Raw genomic sequence first — 15795 nt, forward strand, 5'->3', positions numbered from 1 at the left:
GGAAATGCTACAGATTCACGTATATACTTGTTCATTGAGTAAATTTAATGTGCATTCAAGGAAATATAGGGCTTCTATAACATAGTATTAGAGTGAAATTCCTTATGTTTTATCTCAGTAATTTCTTTAAAAAGTTTTTTTTTTTCTTTTTTGTAAAGTTTTAAAACAAACTTTGAAAATAGTCTGCAGAGAAAGTAAGGGGATAATGGGAATTTCGCTTCCCAATAAGGTCTAGAAGTTTGGCCTATTTTGGAGAGGAATGTTAATAATGAAAAGTACAGGTTGTACTGGGACCAGTGGAGTCTTTTTGAGTGGCAGAAACCTGTCAGTACTAAGAGTGAAAACGCTGCTTTCGGGAGATTTGTTGGTTGACATTCAAGATGAAAATCTGAGGGGGCTGTGTGTTTAATGCTCCATTAAGAGACACATGATTTAACCTATTTTATAACCAAATGTTGGTGATGAGCTGTTATAATCTACTGATTTATAAGAGTGAAGACCTTAAAGTCTTTAGATTACTGTTTCTCAGCATTGATCTTTAAACCAGCATAATTTACAATGTGGATTTTATATTCATCTGGAGTAAAATGAGAAACAACCAACTGAAAGACATGGAGTGATTACTTTTTAAAGCCAAATTTATTCTAAAGTTACTTTTTGGCTCATGTTTTGTTCTGTTCCAACGAGCAATGATTGTAGATGGCAGTTCTTCTTTTCTTTTTTTTTTTTTTTTAACTTGGTAAGTGGTTGGTATTCTTACATGGGACATATTGGTGTTTTGTTTTATTTTTAGGTGTCTCTGGGTATTGAAATCCCAAACTCTGGGAACCATTGCTCTAGATTAAATTTGGTAACCTATCAGTGTACAGTTTTCCAAATTGGATATGGCGTCTTTGCTGTGTCTCATGCTGGATGTTTCTCCATCTGTAATGTTTATGGCCACGTGTTCATGATGCATGAGCATCAAGTCACATTCTCCCTCTGACCACAGACTTAAGTTGGCTTTTTATCCTTCTCCAGCAGAAATGGTAATGCCTCACTTAGTTTTACATGTACCTTCATTGTTCCATATACTGAGGTCAGGAGGCAAACACTTAGAGAGTCTCTCTCTATATAAAAGTTGCTTTTAGATGTTTTATTAGTCCTGCTGTTGGTTATTTTAATTACTTGTGTGTTTTATTTGTACCCCGAGGCTGTTCAAGCAAAGAATGTAATTCAAATAAACAAAATAATATCTGATTTTTGGAACACCCACACCTGCCAGCTGGGCCTTTCCTCTTAACGTCTTACTCAGGTTGGCATGGAAGCTGGGCAGAGAAAAAGGAGGTGATTATGTAGAGTTATGAAATGTTTTCTTCAATGTAAGTTCTTGGAAAGCTTGGTAACTTAGTTTTCAAATCAGCGGTGCTGTTTTTCTTTCAGCAGTCTTTCTTTTGTAAAACAACCCTGAATCTTCACAAGAAGGTCTGTCTTTTCCATTGTGTATATGTGTTCCCAGAATTCTGTGAAAACCTCACAGATAATTTGACTGTCAAATAGTGGATGACACTTTCACAAAGCAGGAAAATTTGCCAGGGAAATTTCTTCTGTTTCTTCGTTATTATTGTTCAGTCGCTAAGTCACGTCTGACTCTTTTGGGACCCTGTGGACTGTAGCCTGCCAGGCTTCTCTGTCTGTGGAATTTTCCAGGCAAGAAAACTGGAGTGGATTTTTCCTTCTCCAGGGGATTTTCCTGACCCAGAGATCGAACCCCTGTCTCCTGCATTGGCAGGTGAATTCTCTACCACTGGGCCACCAGGGAACCTCAGTTTCTTTTACCCAAATACAAAGTAAAGGGTCTGCCTCTTCAAGTTCTTACAATGAAATTGTAAACTTGTCTCCTGCTTTTTTTTTCAACTTGTTTTTCTTTTTTTTTTTTAAATAAGGGTGAACACAAGCAGTCTCTTTTTTGCTTGCAAACCGAAGGGCTGAACTATATGCTTTTGACTTAATTTTTAGAGCTGAAGTTTTGTTGATTTTGGATACCTTTGCTGTTTTTTTTCCCCCTTTCCTCCTTCATTAGTGCAGTCATGTTTGGAGTCTGCCAAAGATGAGGCAAAGCTAGTGTAAGAGGTGCACACAGGCTTTTAAGTGCTTTTTCATTTAAACATAGCACTTGTAAAATGTTTGTCATAGAATTCTACAACTGAGAGAAAATCGTGGGTTTTTTTCCCCCCTCTTATTTGCAGACAGAACCTAAGCCACACTAATTTACTAAATGTTCTACCTGACTGAATCCTTTAGGAAAAAGAAATACGTCACTGTAGACTACCAACTGTTAATTCTTTAAAAATATATTTTGGATATTCTTATTAAATACTTTAAAAATATGTTATTAATAAATTCAGACTCCTGTCACTTTTGGAAACTTTTTTTTTTTACGTCAAAAAAGTTTTAAATGCTGCTGTTTATATGTAATCCAAGAGTTAAAGATGTCAGAGATTTAAGAAATGAGATCAAGGTCTCTGTTATCTTATTCTACTTCTATGTCATCTCTTCTCTAATCATTTTTTTCCCCCAACTGCTTTGAATATGGACACTCAATACGTTTTTGTTGTGTAAATGAATTGAGAAACTGCTTTTTGTGTTTTTAGGCTACAACTTTCAACTCTACTCATAATGTCTTCGAAAACAGGTTGAAGGAAGAGATTTTAGAAAATTAAGCAAAGGATCCAACCCACAGCATTCTTATACTTTTAAGATCCAAATTAATCATCTGTCATTATATAAACAATCAAGTTAATAATTCTCTTCTAAATCTCACCAAAAAAGAAAACCAAAAACTCCTCAAGTTGTTCTGGAAGCCAATAATAAGTCCTTAAGAGTTCAGCTACAAGGTATATGCCTGTATCAACATGTGCGTTCTACAAATGTCAGCTATGACATGAGTATAGTGTGATATGAAAAAAAAATATCAGAACTATACCAGAACATAAAATATCTAAATCAGAATTATGTCTTTAAAGAAGTCTGTTACCTTGGCAAGCTGTATATTTAATATCACATTGCTGTTAGTGTACCAAAAATTTTGGTGTTCTTTTGGAATTGCCTTTACTGTTTATGGTACTTAAAATTATTTTTTTTTATGTTCTTGAGTATTTTGGAACTAACCATTAATAAATTAATTGGGTGATGTTGATGGAGTTAAAACTATATGGAGTTAAAAATCAAGTGTAATCATAATCTAATGAGATGATTTTTATGCCTTGTTTATACACCAAAAATAATGAACAAAGGATTTTCAGAAAAGTTTTACACAGAGGGGCATCACTGGAATAAGTTTATCTGTCTTCCTGGTTGGGTCTATCTGCTGTTCTGGTTTCCCGATGATGTCCGTGAGTATTGTGTATGTCTGTGTGTATCTCTTCTATCAGTGTGTTCTTGAATTCTTTTCTTTGGACCTTCCTGTTTACCATTGTCCAATATGATGTCACAGAGCAGCTGCTGCTCGTTGGTATACATGCGTGCAGCCCAGCAGAGTTGTTCCAACAAGCTTTGTTTCATTTCTGGTGGACAAGGTGGACCCACTGCTGAAACGTCAACTCAGGCTCTCCCAGTTGGACTAAAACTTCATGCAGTATTGTGTTATGTTTAGAAAGATATCCCAATCTTAATTGATCCATTTTTCTATGTTCACTTCATCAGGACTTTGTATCTTGATCATCTCTTTGATTTTATCTGTCTATCAAAACTTCTAGGAATGCAAGTTTTTTTCCTATGGGCCTTCGTGCATTTTTACTTATCTCTATATTTATCAGTCCATTTGTGGTGACTGTGTGCTAACTGCACAGGAATCTTGATTGACATGTATGCCAGCCTATGAATGGGCTTGAAGGGTCCCATTCTCAGTGCCTAGTGCACGGACACGATGCTGTGACAGCTCTGACAAAGCCGTGTCTGACCTAATTCCCATCACCAGCTTGAACAAAGTGGGCCTCCTGAGAAATATAGACCCCTTCCGTTATTTTATTCAGCTAGGTTTATTTATTTTTGGTTATGTGTATTTTGCTTTTTCAAAAGTCTTTATTTGGCCATGCTGGGTCTTAGTTGCAGCATGTGGGGTCTAATTCCATGACCAGGGATCAAACCTGGGCCCCCTGCTTTGGGAGTATGAAGTCTTAGCCACTGGACCACCAGGGAAGTCCCTATTTTATTTTTTTTAATTGGAATACAGTTGCATTACCATGTTGTGTTATAGTTTCCTCTGTACAACAGTGTGAATCAGCCTTATGTATGCATATATTCCCTCCCTCTCAAGTCTCCCTTCTACCCTCCCTCATCCCATCCCTCTAGGTCATCACTGAGCACCAAGCTGAGCTCCCTGTATTTTATGCAGCCAAGTTTAAAGATGGAAGAAGGTACTTGGAGACTAGTATCACTATGTTCCAGGTCTCTAGGAAACTCATAATTCAGCAGGTCATATAATATAAAAATCATCCTGATGGAGGTCCAGTGCCCAACCATCACTGATTCAAGTTTGTTTACAGCCAAGATATTTTTTCTTAGATTGCTAATATTTTTTCATTTTGCTTTTTCCTCAGTATTTTCCTGTATACATTAGAATATATTGCATGGAAATGAGTTTCTCCTTCAGTCCTTATTTCCTCATTATGAAAGTGAAACCTAAGCCAAAACCCCATGACAGTGGCTTTCGTCATGGCCAAGGAAAATTCATTCCATTTGGTAAGGTCTGAGCAAGGCATTGTCCTTATTAACAACTAGATTAATTTTATTGCCTAACACTTACCATCCAGAGCTCTTTTAAAATGGTTTCACATTCCTCCTTCTCATTCTCCGTCAAAGAACATTAGCCCAGTGTCTATCTGGATCTTTATAATATCAGCCTGTACAAGTTCAACTAGTTCTTTGTAAACTTAAAATTTTGCGTTTGGCATTTGTTTTGTGGTTACCATTACGGTGTTACGTTTTCCCATGAAGCCAATTCCAATGACAAACCCGAAAATCGACTGAGAGTTGGATTTGTGGCAAGTGTTGATTTTGTGATGATTGCAAGAGATTCAAGAATCATCTCCTTGAAACTTGCTGTATTTTGTGTTTTTAATGATCCCTCCTAAGTCACGCTTTAGAATTTCACTTGTCTGTATGCAGCTATGCTTTTAAATATTCGGAACCCTCCTGTCCAGTCACTGTGGATGCCAGAATTATCTTATCTCCACAATTCTTGGCTTCCTGTGCTCTAGAAGCAGGAAGAAATAGCCTCTTTGAAAGAGAGTGGAACAGGAACACTTGACTTTTTTTCTTAAAAAAACACACAAATAAGTGGCTAGAACCTAACTCAGCCCTGGCTCAGACTCCTCTTTTGGTGAGTAATTAAGACCACATTGGCTGCCATTGCAGCTAGCAGCCCCTCACGGGTGCCTTTTTCTGCTCATGACCTTTGATCTCAGTGACCTTTCCTGGGGTTAGTCCTAGGCCCTTTTCATTGTGTCGGAGCTGAAGTGGCTCATGTGCAGTTGATTATTTCTTTGCTCGTTTGGCCTTTTTGGTGCCATAACTCCAAGTCACTTCCATTTGCTTCCTCGACTTTTGATGGTCCACAGTGAAAGGAAATGCTTGGGGAGGCAGCAGGATCAGCGTGTCTGCTCAGCTGACTTGATTGAGGCTCCGGAGAAGTGGGGGAAGGGCTGTGAGGTCTGTAGGTGTCAACGGTTTAAAAAACTAGGTGCTCATAACTGCGTGATCCTTCCAAGCTCATGGACGCAGATACCACCAAGAGCTGCGCTTCCATTGGCAGTGGGGGGAGGTGGGGGTGGGGAGTCGGGAAGGGGTAGAAGGGTGGGGGGGTGTGCTGAGTTCTGGTGAAAAGAGAGGTCTGCCCATTGTTGACCTGGCCTACATGCTGGACATCCTGAATCTCTGCTTGCACAAAATTTACACACTCATTCTGCCCTCAAGCTTTGCAGCAGGTCACAGAATGCATTCTTGTCAATTGCACATGAGTGCTGGAAAGGATGCTCTGGTTTCTAAAAGCCCTGAGAATAGCCCCCAGAGAGGAACATGTTGACTCTTAGAAGCTGTATTTGCTGCCACTGGACTTAGGAGGGCTCTTTCTTCCCTTCTCCTTCCCTCCCCCTCCTCCTGCCCCTACCCACGCCTCCAGTCAGACCACTGAAGGATGCCTGCCGGCTGTTGCTCTCATTTCTTGGGACCCCATGTGGGCAGCCTGAAGACTGTCACTGATCAAAGGCTGCAGGGAAGGAATGTGTCTGGTTACCCTAAACCGTGGTTGGTACCTTTGAAAGGTATACGGGGGCGTGAAAGTCCAGGGACATTTGGGAACTCATTTTTAAGAAGTCTTGAGTGTCTGATTCCATCCCTGGAATATAATTTTCTGTCTTTTCCTCTTTTGTTAAGACAAAAAACTTTTAATCAGTAGCATTGATCATGAGCATTATTTTTGAGAGAGGAATTGGTACCCCTTTAAAGTTGATTTTATTTCATTTTTAGGTTTTAGCCCGAGACTCCTTCCCCCTTAGAGAATCACAGTTTCTCTGTCTGCCCTTGCCTACCTCATCTCTCTTTAGCTTTTCAGCTTGCCTGCTAGGTCTTTCCTAGAGCTTCTCTTAGATCCAACTCAGCTTGTTAGTTCCACACCTTAAGATGCATCCTTTTCGTTCCCTGCCAACTCCAAACAACAACAATAAACCATGGAAAGCCCTGCTGTTTCTCCTGCATTTCCTGTCTTAGTGAAGGCACTCATCCACACACTCACTCTTCCACATCCGAAATCTGGACAACAGCCTCAATGCCTTTATTTATGGCCGAAGCCAAAGGGAAACAGAAGTGAGCGGACAATGGATTCCAAAGATGTCTAGGAGATGTATTCCTTACCAGTTCACATCGTTCACTACCCAAGTTCCATCAGTCCCACCTCCTAAATAGCTTTTGAACTTGTCCATGTCTTAACATTAAAAAAAAAAAATTCTTTCACATGTATCCCCTGTTATTTCTCTAGTACAGGTCCCCTTTCCTTTTCACAACAGCCTCCTAAACCCTCTTCAGCCTTTCTCCACATGGCAGGGTAAATGGTTTGTCAAAGGCACAAGTCTGATCTTGACTCTTGCTGCCTAAAAGCTGTTAATACTCGACTCGGGGGGAAAAAAGCCAAATGCTATAACCTGATTTATTTTGTTCTTGATACTCTGGCATCTATTCACCTATGTGGCCTTGTTGTCTCCCTGTCCTAACTGTCCACTCTAGTCTATTCTTCCTTACTCTTTGTGTCTCTAATTCTGTGCACACACTCTTCCTTCTGCTTGGAATATGCCACTCCCCTTACTTTTTCTCCCTCCCCCCCAAACTTCTCCACCTGACTCACCTAATCTTGTATCCTCTGGGATGTCTTTTCAGCCTCTGAGTCTTGGTTGGGTGACACTTCTGTTTTTCCAGTAGCACCTGTGCTTGCTTTATTCTCTGGCTCATCTAACCCCTCCTTACCTACTTTAATTCCTGAAAACTCATATACCCTAAAAGCCTTGCTTCCTTATCTTCTCTTTTTTTTTTTGGCCACACCCTGCGGCTTACAGGATCTTAGTTCCCCAACCAAGGATTGAACCGTGGGCCCCAGCAGTGAAAGCACCGAATCTTAACCATAGACTGCCAGATAATTCCACTAAAAGTCTTGCTTCTTAGTGAAAACTGTTTCCATTGATTTTGATGGGGAAAAAAGTCATGACATGTTCCATCCCAAACCAGGAGAGCTAAACTATTTTCACAGATAGAAAAGTAAATCAACTTAGCAATAAAAACCAATTTGTGTAGGTGATAAACAATGTTTTGAAAGCAAACAGATAGTTTCTTCCTCAATATGTTGCAATGAGTTTATTTCATTTCGCAAAGGAGAAAGAGAAGACTTGAGGGTGCTGGCTGGTGAAGGAGGGCTGGTGAGGAAGTCCTGCAGAGGTGGGGGAGTCCGGGAAGTGGACTTGGAGACAGGAAGTTCTTTAAAGCATGTAGTTACCTTCCATTCACATGGCACTTAAAGTCATAGCACACAAAAGCCCCTGATGGCAGAATAAAGGCTAAGCACCAGAGTGTTCCATAGTCGTGAAAATGATGTACTCCTGCCGCAGGCAGAAGATTAAACATTTACCGTCCTTTGTTTTTTGGTATCTGTTCACAAAATATCCAAATAAATATAGCAGGCCATTCAAATTCCTCTAGATAGTTTCTGATAAAAACTGTGGCATCATATAAACTGGTGGGTGTATCTTTGCCCACAGCTGTCCAAATTCCATTGTTTAGTTTCTGATTGAAAAAGTTACATAAAAATTTATACCAAATAGAAAGAAGCCATCCACTCCTTAGGTACAGCCATCATTTAAAACTGGACATTTAATTTCCAAATACATGGGGTTTTTAAAGTGTCTTTGGTATTAATTTCTCATCTAAACGCTTTCTTCTCTGCAATCACCCTGTGTGTTTTCTCAGCCTTCTAACTTTATTGAGGATTTCAATGGTCAAGTCAAAGATCTCTCTTGGTAAATGTCACATTGCATTTGAAACCATGTGGGGTATTTTCAAATATCTTTTGATATTGACTTCTAACATAATTCCACAGTGATAAGAGAATAGACTCTGTGTGATTTCAATATTTAGACCATGAAATTTTTGCATCTTGTTTCACGTCCTTGGATGTGTTCCAGTGTCTCCTAGTTTATAGTCTATGGAAATTTAAGTAGAATTTGTATCGTACTGTTGTGTGAAGATTGAATAAATCTTGATTCTGTTGAGTTGGTTCATGGTGCTTTTCAGGTCTACTGTAATCTACTTTTCCGTATGTTCATTCTGTTAATTTTTGAGAGTTTGATATTGAAGAAACTCCAACTAAAAATCTTAATACTTAAAATTAACTGTAATATATAGTGAAACTGTATATAGCTTTGTTTCATATTTTCCAAGTCTCCTGTAAACGTGTTACCATTCTTTCATAATTTAAAAAAGAAAGAGAAAAAAAGAAGCCACCCACACATGCAGTAACCTTGCAGGGCCCTTGTGGCAGCAAGTTTAGTTGTTCTGGTAGGTGAGTCAGTATTGGAAGGGCTTCTCGAGTTGTCACCTGTCCTCACCTGATTTGAAGCATCTTGAAGGCAGCTGTCCCTCTTGTTTCACCCTTGGCTGAGTTCCCAGGACAGCACAGCCCCTGACATGGAGTAGGGAGGCACTTAACGTTTGTCAAATGAAGGATGGAGTCCTCTGCTTTGACCTCTTTCAATACTTTTTACATTCTCATTTACTTATTATATTTTTCTTTATTTCAGAGTTAATTAATTCAATCCCTCTTTTCCAAATGAGACTGCAGTATCCTTTAGCTCAGAAATTAACGCCTTCCGTATCTTCCTCATCTTTGTACCTCTCCCAGGATCTTGCCCCAAGTAAATACCCTCCATATGGAATTAATTGATTGAATGAATATTTCTTGGAAAAAGTAAGATTCTCTGAGAAGTCTGTGTAGGAAATATTGTTTGTTTAGCTAAATTACTCAGATATTCAGAATGAAGAAAACTTGGAGAGATTTAAAGTTGCTTGTGATTAAGGTCAAGGTGGTTCAATGGGTTTAAAAAAAGGTTTTTGACTTCCATAACCGAAATTGTGCAGAATTAAGCAGTATCTAGTAAAAAAAAATTTTAAGTATTTTTTCTTTTGTTTAGTTATTGCCAAAATGTCATTTTTTTCCCTCCACAGTTGAGAAATAGGATGCTTTGAAATAGTTTGAAAATAAGAATTTTTTTTTAAGGAAGGAAATTACTATTTTATGAAGAAGATGCCTTTAAAAAAGAAAACTAAGAATGTTCTGTTTTGAAGAACAATACTGATCCCAAAGCTGAATTTTTTGTTCACAAATTAATCACAGTTATTCCCTAAGCCTCAAAGAAAACTCTAAGAACATCTGATACAGGAGTCTGGGGAGGGGATAATGCAGAGAGGCTGCTTTGATCATCCTTAGGAAAGCAGAGGTGTTCCTTCAGAAACAGAGGAGTCAAATCTAGAAATTCAGGAAAGACTTTTCCCAAAGGATTATTCTGGCAGCGTGTTGAAAAGGGGTTATAAAAGCAGCAAGTTCACAGCCTGAACAATAAGTTAAATAAATGTTAGGGAACTATTTCCTTTCTTATTCTGAGATGAAGCATACCTTTAGTTTCCCCTTGCCGACAGAAATTCTCCTCAGCCTGGGATGGCTTTAAAGTACAGTTTGTAATGGAAGACAAATTGCCTTCTCTGTAGGCATGCGGGAAGGGCTTAGAGAAAGCCCTGAAACTCGGGAGGTACTAGCTAATCTTTAGGTCAGGACTCAAGGAGCAGCACTTGGGCTGTCTGTTACTCTTCCTGTGATTAGGGATGTTTGTTTGTGGGGTTGGACCTAGGTTGCCCTTGGTGGCTGTTGAGTATAATTTCAGGCTACCTGATGAGTAGGGCAATGGAATCCAGGTCCTTATTCTGAATATCACAGTTCTCAACAAGCTGAGCAGGCCTGCCAGGGATAAATATAAACCAAGTCAACAAATATTTAGTCAGTAACTGTTAGGGTTGTAATTCCTCTCCAGCCACCCGAATTAACTGACAGAGTGTTAGCCTCATAGAAACACGGGCACGTATCCCTGTGCCATAGTGTTTAGGTAGCAATAACGAGCTGTGACGTTCTAAAGGACAGCTGTAAAGTAACTCACCAGATCCCATGCTGGGGTTCAAGTTGACTCTGGAATTTGTTTCACTGCTTTTCAATAAATAAATAGTTGAGGAAAGATTTGGCAAGAGGAAGAAACCCTCCTCCTTGTCCTCATCGTCTCAGGAAAGTGTATGCTGTTAACAAGTTGTTTGAATGTTTACTTTGCCTTGACTGCCCAGCAGCGGTATGTCAGTTCCTGCCCTTGAAACAGGGGAGAATTCAAATAAACCAAAAAAAGGCCTTCACACAGCTGGCCCTTTCTGCCAGTGAGTGGTACTGTAGTATTTTCTCCCACTTTTAAAAGAGCTCATCAAGGAAACAGGTAAAAGGAAGTCCTTGAACTGATAGTAGATGAACTTGAATTTGCAACTTGGAGATTTTGGAGTCTGTGGTGTAGAGAAGAAGCAAGCATATCCTGAGAAGTACTTGATGTATTCAAAGACATTCTTAAAATTCCTTGCCTTGGGTTACTATACCCAGTTTTATCAATGGTTAGAGTTCACCTTTCTTTTCATAAATAAGTATACATGTAGAATTCTCACTACTGAAAGGTCATTAGTGTAGCTCTGGCCTTACATTTTGTTGTGTTCTGTAGTCACAAATTCTGTATTCCTGGCCAAGCAGGAATATGGGGAGTCGAATTTGTCATCAAAATAACCACTCTTTGGATCTCTAGCCTAGCAATTATACTTGGTATACAGTAGGTACTTACTGTATGTTTGCTGATTTTTGAAATCATATCTATGAATGAGTAAGTGAGTGAAGGAATAAAAATATAGCTAGGTCACACAGAATTCCGTTGAGATAACAGTTCTCATTAAATACTACTTTGTTAAGGTACTTCTGGGAATTACATTCTATGAAGGTATTCCTTTCATTTTCAGAAACATCAAGTGCCTCTTTTCTGCTAGGCATTAGAATTTGCAAAGTTCAATATGACATCATTCTTGCCTTTAAAGAGGACATGGAAAAAAAATAAATAAATAAAGAGGACACGGTTATGTAACCAGATAAATTGCAGAACAGAGTAGTGAGTGCACTGGTAGGCAGTGACCAAGGTATAGAGTTAGCACAGAGGAGAAGGAATAAAGCATATCTGGAGAATGGTATGGCCCATATTCCTAATTTATTTGTCTGGTTTATATTGTTCATCTCTCACACAGAATGTAACGTATACATTTTTTTGTCCCTTATTTTTTACTTATACATGTATTTAAGGTGCTGTAACCCCAGTTCCTAGAATAGTACCCAGCATATAGTAAACATTCAAAGGGAGGTTCAAAAGGGAGGGGATATATATATATATACACCTATGGCTGATTCATGTTGAGGTTTGACAGAAAACAACAAAATTCTATAAAGCAATTATCCTTCAATTAAAAAATAAATTAAAATGAAAAAACTGTAAAAAAAATTCAATAAATACTTGCTGAATGAATGAATAATTTTCCTTTTGAAAGGAGTTTACCGATTTTATTTCCACCAATGAGATATTATAGTGATTTTTACCCACATCTTTACCAGTGCTGGGTTATGTGAAACTTCTTTTTTAGCTTTGTTAATGTGTTATAGGATTTCTGTATTAAAAAAAGACCCCACAAAACCCAATATTTCTGTGGCTGTCAACCATCCATCCTTAGCAGTTCGATTTTTCTGCTGCCATTTATAGCAATGGGCTTCCCTGGTGGCTCAGACGGTGAAAGAATCTGCCAGCAATGTAGGAAACCCAGGTCTGATCCCTGGGTCGCGAAGATCCAGATGGCCAAAGCATAGCTATTGAGCAGCCTCTTCTTCAGCTGTTTTCCCTTCTCTAGTCCTCCCCATTTCAGCAAACAGAACTTTATTCTGTTACATCAAAAGCTAAGAGTTATCCTTGACATCTCTTTATCTCGCCTTCTCTACCCAAGCCTTCAACAGATTCTGTTGGTTTGCCTTTAGAGTCTGCTTTGAATCTAGTGATTCAGCGACTGCCTCTGTTGTATCTGATGCACCCTATAGACCAATGAAAGGCAGTCCCTTATTACATCTATATGTTTTGGTCCTTGGAGCTTGTAAAAGTTCTAGAAACAGTCTTATATTTTAAAAGAAATAAGGCAATGTCCTGATACAGAGCTTAACAGGGCAGTATAGATGAGAGAATCCTTGTGACATAAATGAGACAAAATACTAATTCTATAAATGAGAAAAGGTAACAGCTCTTTGAATGAAGCAGCTTGGTCCATTGAAAATTCAATTATTCAGATCCAAATTCTGAACTCTTGGAGACACTGCTGTATGTTACTCTCCCAACTCTGCTCTTCTGTGAGGCCAGGTAAGAAGAGAGAATGGCAGTTTGAGGGGCTGAAGCTTTTCTTCATCTTAATCCTGTGAATCACTGGATTCAGTGGCTGCCCACCATTTTGCAAGCTTTATATAGAGTGCATCAAATACAAGACAGGCAGCCACTAACGCAGTGCTTCCACCAGCTTGTTCACACTCCTCCGTTCCAGCCCCACTTCAGTCTCGTCTGTCCTCCAGCCAGTCCTCTTAAAGCATAATGAGACCCCATTACTCCCTTCTCTGAGTCCTCCAAGGGCCTGCCGTTGCCTTGAGAATAAATGCCAACATCTTCACCATGGCTTTTGAAACTGGGTGGGATCTAGCCTGGCTTTTCTCTCTGCTCTTTTTCTGGCTCATCCCACTCTCACCACAGTGGTCTTCGCATGTTCTGCAGAAGGCTCAGTCCCCACCCAAGTCTGCCCTTGGCTTTCTCTGTGCGATCCATGAGTCCCCATCTGAAAAAAGGGAAGAAAACCAGGAGTACCTACCTAGCTCATAGTGTTGTTGCAAAGGTTCAGTTAATATATGAAAAGCACCGAGATGGTGTCTGGCCCGTACTAAACACTGTATAAACGTTAGTTATAATTTTGTTGTTTTTGTTATTGTTTGTATCTTAAGGAATGTAGAGAAGGAATGCGTTTTGGTTGAGTTTTAGGTGGTTGTGAGTTGTACAAACAGAAATGGGCGAAAGGCCGTAATGGATTCATTTGGAATGATTGGGTCCGTATAAAATAAGTGTCTTAGTATCTTGGAAGAATGAGCGGAGCTTCTAACTTTAATGTCTGCAGATTATTTTGTGAACGGGGAAGATGTGGTTCATTAAATGCCTTGTATTTGATGCAGTCTATATAAAGCTTGCGAAATTGACGGCAGCTACCACGTGCAGGACTTTGGCTCTTCAGAGAATAGATTTCAACTGTTCTTGTACTTTAGAATTTCCTTCTTCTTTTTTTTTTTTTCCCCTATGTCTCTTAGTGAGCCAAAGCCTGGGTTTTGCCCTGGAAGTCTGCCCTGCCCGCGTCTGTAATCTGGCGCTATGCATCCAGATTCTAGACCCTTACAGACGCTGCTGTTCATGACTCTCCTGATGCCCTGCGCTTCTGTGAGTCCAGGTAAGAAGAGAGAATGGGAACTTTTGGGCTGAAGCTTGCTCTCATCTTAACCCTATGAAAAGCTTCAACTTTAATGCTTTGCCAATAGTAATGGTTTCTAAAGACGTTTCTAAGATTTGTTTGACCAGCGGAACGATTTTAAAAACTTTAATTAAACAATTCAAGGATTTCTTAGTAGTGCTTCTAGGCACTCACAGTCCTTCCCATCATTGTCCTTGTAATTTATTCCTTTTGTTGCCTTGAAAATAAATATTTTCTGATCGTGCTTTTTTTCCAATGAGGATATGTTACAGATTTCTGAATTTGGAAATTATAATAGGAATAAAGTGCTGACTATATACCGCCAAGGAGTAGTTTTAGAATCAGTATGTAAGAATACTCAACTTGGAATGAGAGAACTTGGTTTGAATCCCAGGTCTCATGACCTTGCCTAATTTATTATCTCTTTGCATTACTGAAAAGCTTAAATGTGTTTATTATTAAATGTATATATAAGCCCAAGGCTGATACATGGCCCATATGCATTTCTTTTTATTTTAGATTTATGTGAAGATTTATATAGAAGTATATACAAATACAGTGATGTTTATTAATATCTATTTATTATCTTTGTTAAAAATACTATATAACTGTGTTTGATTTAGTAAGGGAAAATTGATTTAGTGGTTTTATTTCTGTTTTTTGTTGGGCTAAATAGCAACCTCAGATTCAGCTGAGGCATTTCGCTTAATCTTTATTTCTGGTAAAATACCCTATAAAAATAGATTCAACAATTTATTGTGTTTTTTCTTTTAAGTATTTCATTATACCAGATTAACAGGATTCCTCCCCCATCCTCTTTTATGGGTGGAGGAGAGGGATCTGTTTTGATACTTGAGTGCAAGAACCTCTCTCTCCCAAATTCCTGGAAGAATAGACATAACAAATGAAACTATTCCAAAAACCAAATAAAAATGTTCAGATTGATACCCCATTTATCCTTACATCCCAGAAAGGATAGGTTTTGTATTTCAGTGTGGCTTCCTAACTTTCTACTTCTGCTTTCTTTTTTTTTTTTTTTCTTTTCTTTTTAATTAGTTGGAGGCTAATTACTTCACAGCATTTCAGTGGGTTTTGTCATACATTGATATGAATCAGCCATAGATTTACACGTATTCCCCATCCCGATCCCCCCTCCCACCTCCCTCTACTTCTGCTTTCTTAAAAGTTGAACATGATTTATATTAAAGAGAAGTAGTTAAGGAGTTGTTGTTATTGTTTAGTCGCTAAGTTGTGTCCGACTCTTTTGCAACTCCATGGACTATAGCCTACCAGGCTTCTCTGTCCATGAGATTTCCCAAGCAAGAATATTGGAATGGATTGCCTTTTCCTTCTCCAGGAGATCTTTCCCACCCAGGGATCAAACCCCTGCCCCCTGCATCGGCAGTCAGGTTCTTTACCATTGAGCCACCAGGGAAGCCAAATCAAGAAGTACCATAATCTTTATTGATAAAATAATTTGCTCTTAAAGTCAAATCCTGTTGGTAATATGGAAGAGAATTCTCTTTATTTTGAAAGTCATCTTCTCTTTTTCAGATGCCTAATTTCCAGTTTTTAAAAACTACTTCTTTCAAAGAGCAGCTTACCATTTCTCATTTA

At 38.8% G+C, this 15795-nt stretch overlaps 1 protein-coding gene across 2 annotated transcripts in view; it reads left to right on the forward strand.

The window, feature by feature from the left end:
* CDON (cell adhesion associated, oncogene regulated) overlaps positions 1 to 15795 on the forward strand; it is a 98270-nt gene that overhangs the window by 16952 nt on the left and 65523 nt on the right. For both annotated transcript variants that reach the window (XM_061167005.1, XM_061167013.1), the window contains one exon: positions 14021 to 14157. In XM_061167005.1, coding sequence (XP_061022988.1) covers positions 14082 to 14157 — 76 coding nt within the window. In that variant the 5' untranslated portion in view covers positions 14021 to 14081. The remainder of the gene's footprint in view (positions 1 to 14020; positions 14158 to 15795) is intronic.

The sequence above is a fragment of the Dama dama genome, chromosome 2, assembly GCF_033118175.1.
Source record: "Dama dama isolate Ldn47 chromosome 2, ASM3311817v1, whole genome shotgun sequence".
Classification (NCBI taxonomy): domain Eukaryota; kingdom Metazoa; phylum Chordata; class Mammalia; order Artiodactyla; family Cervidae; genus Dama; species Dama dama.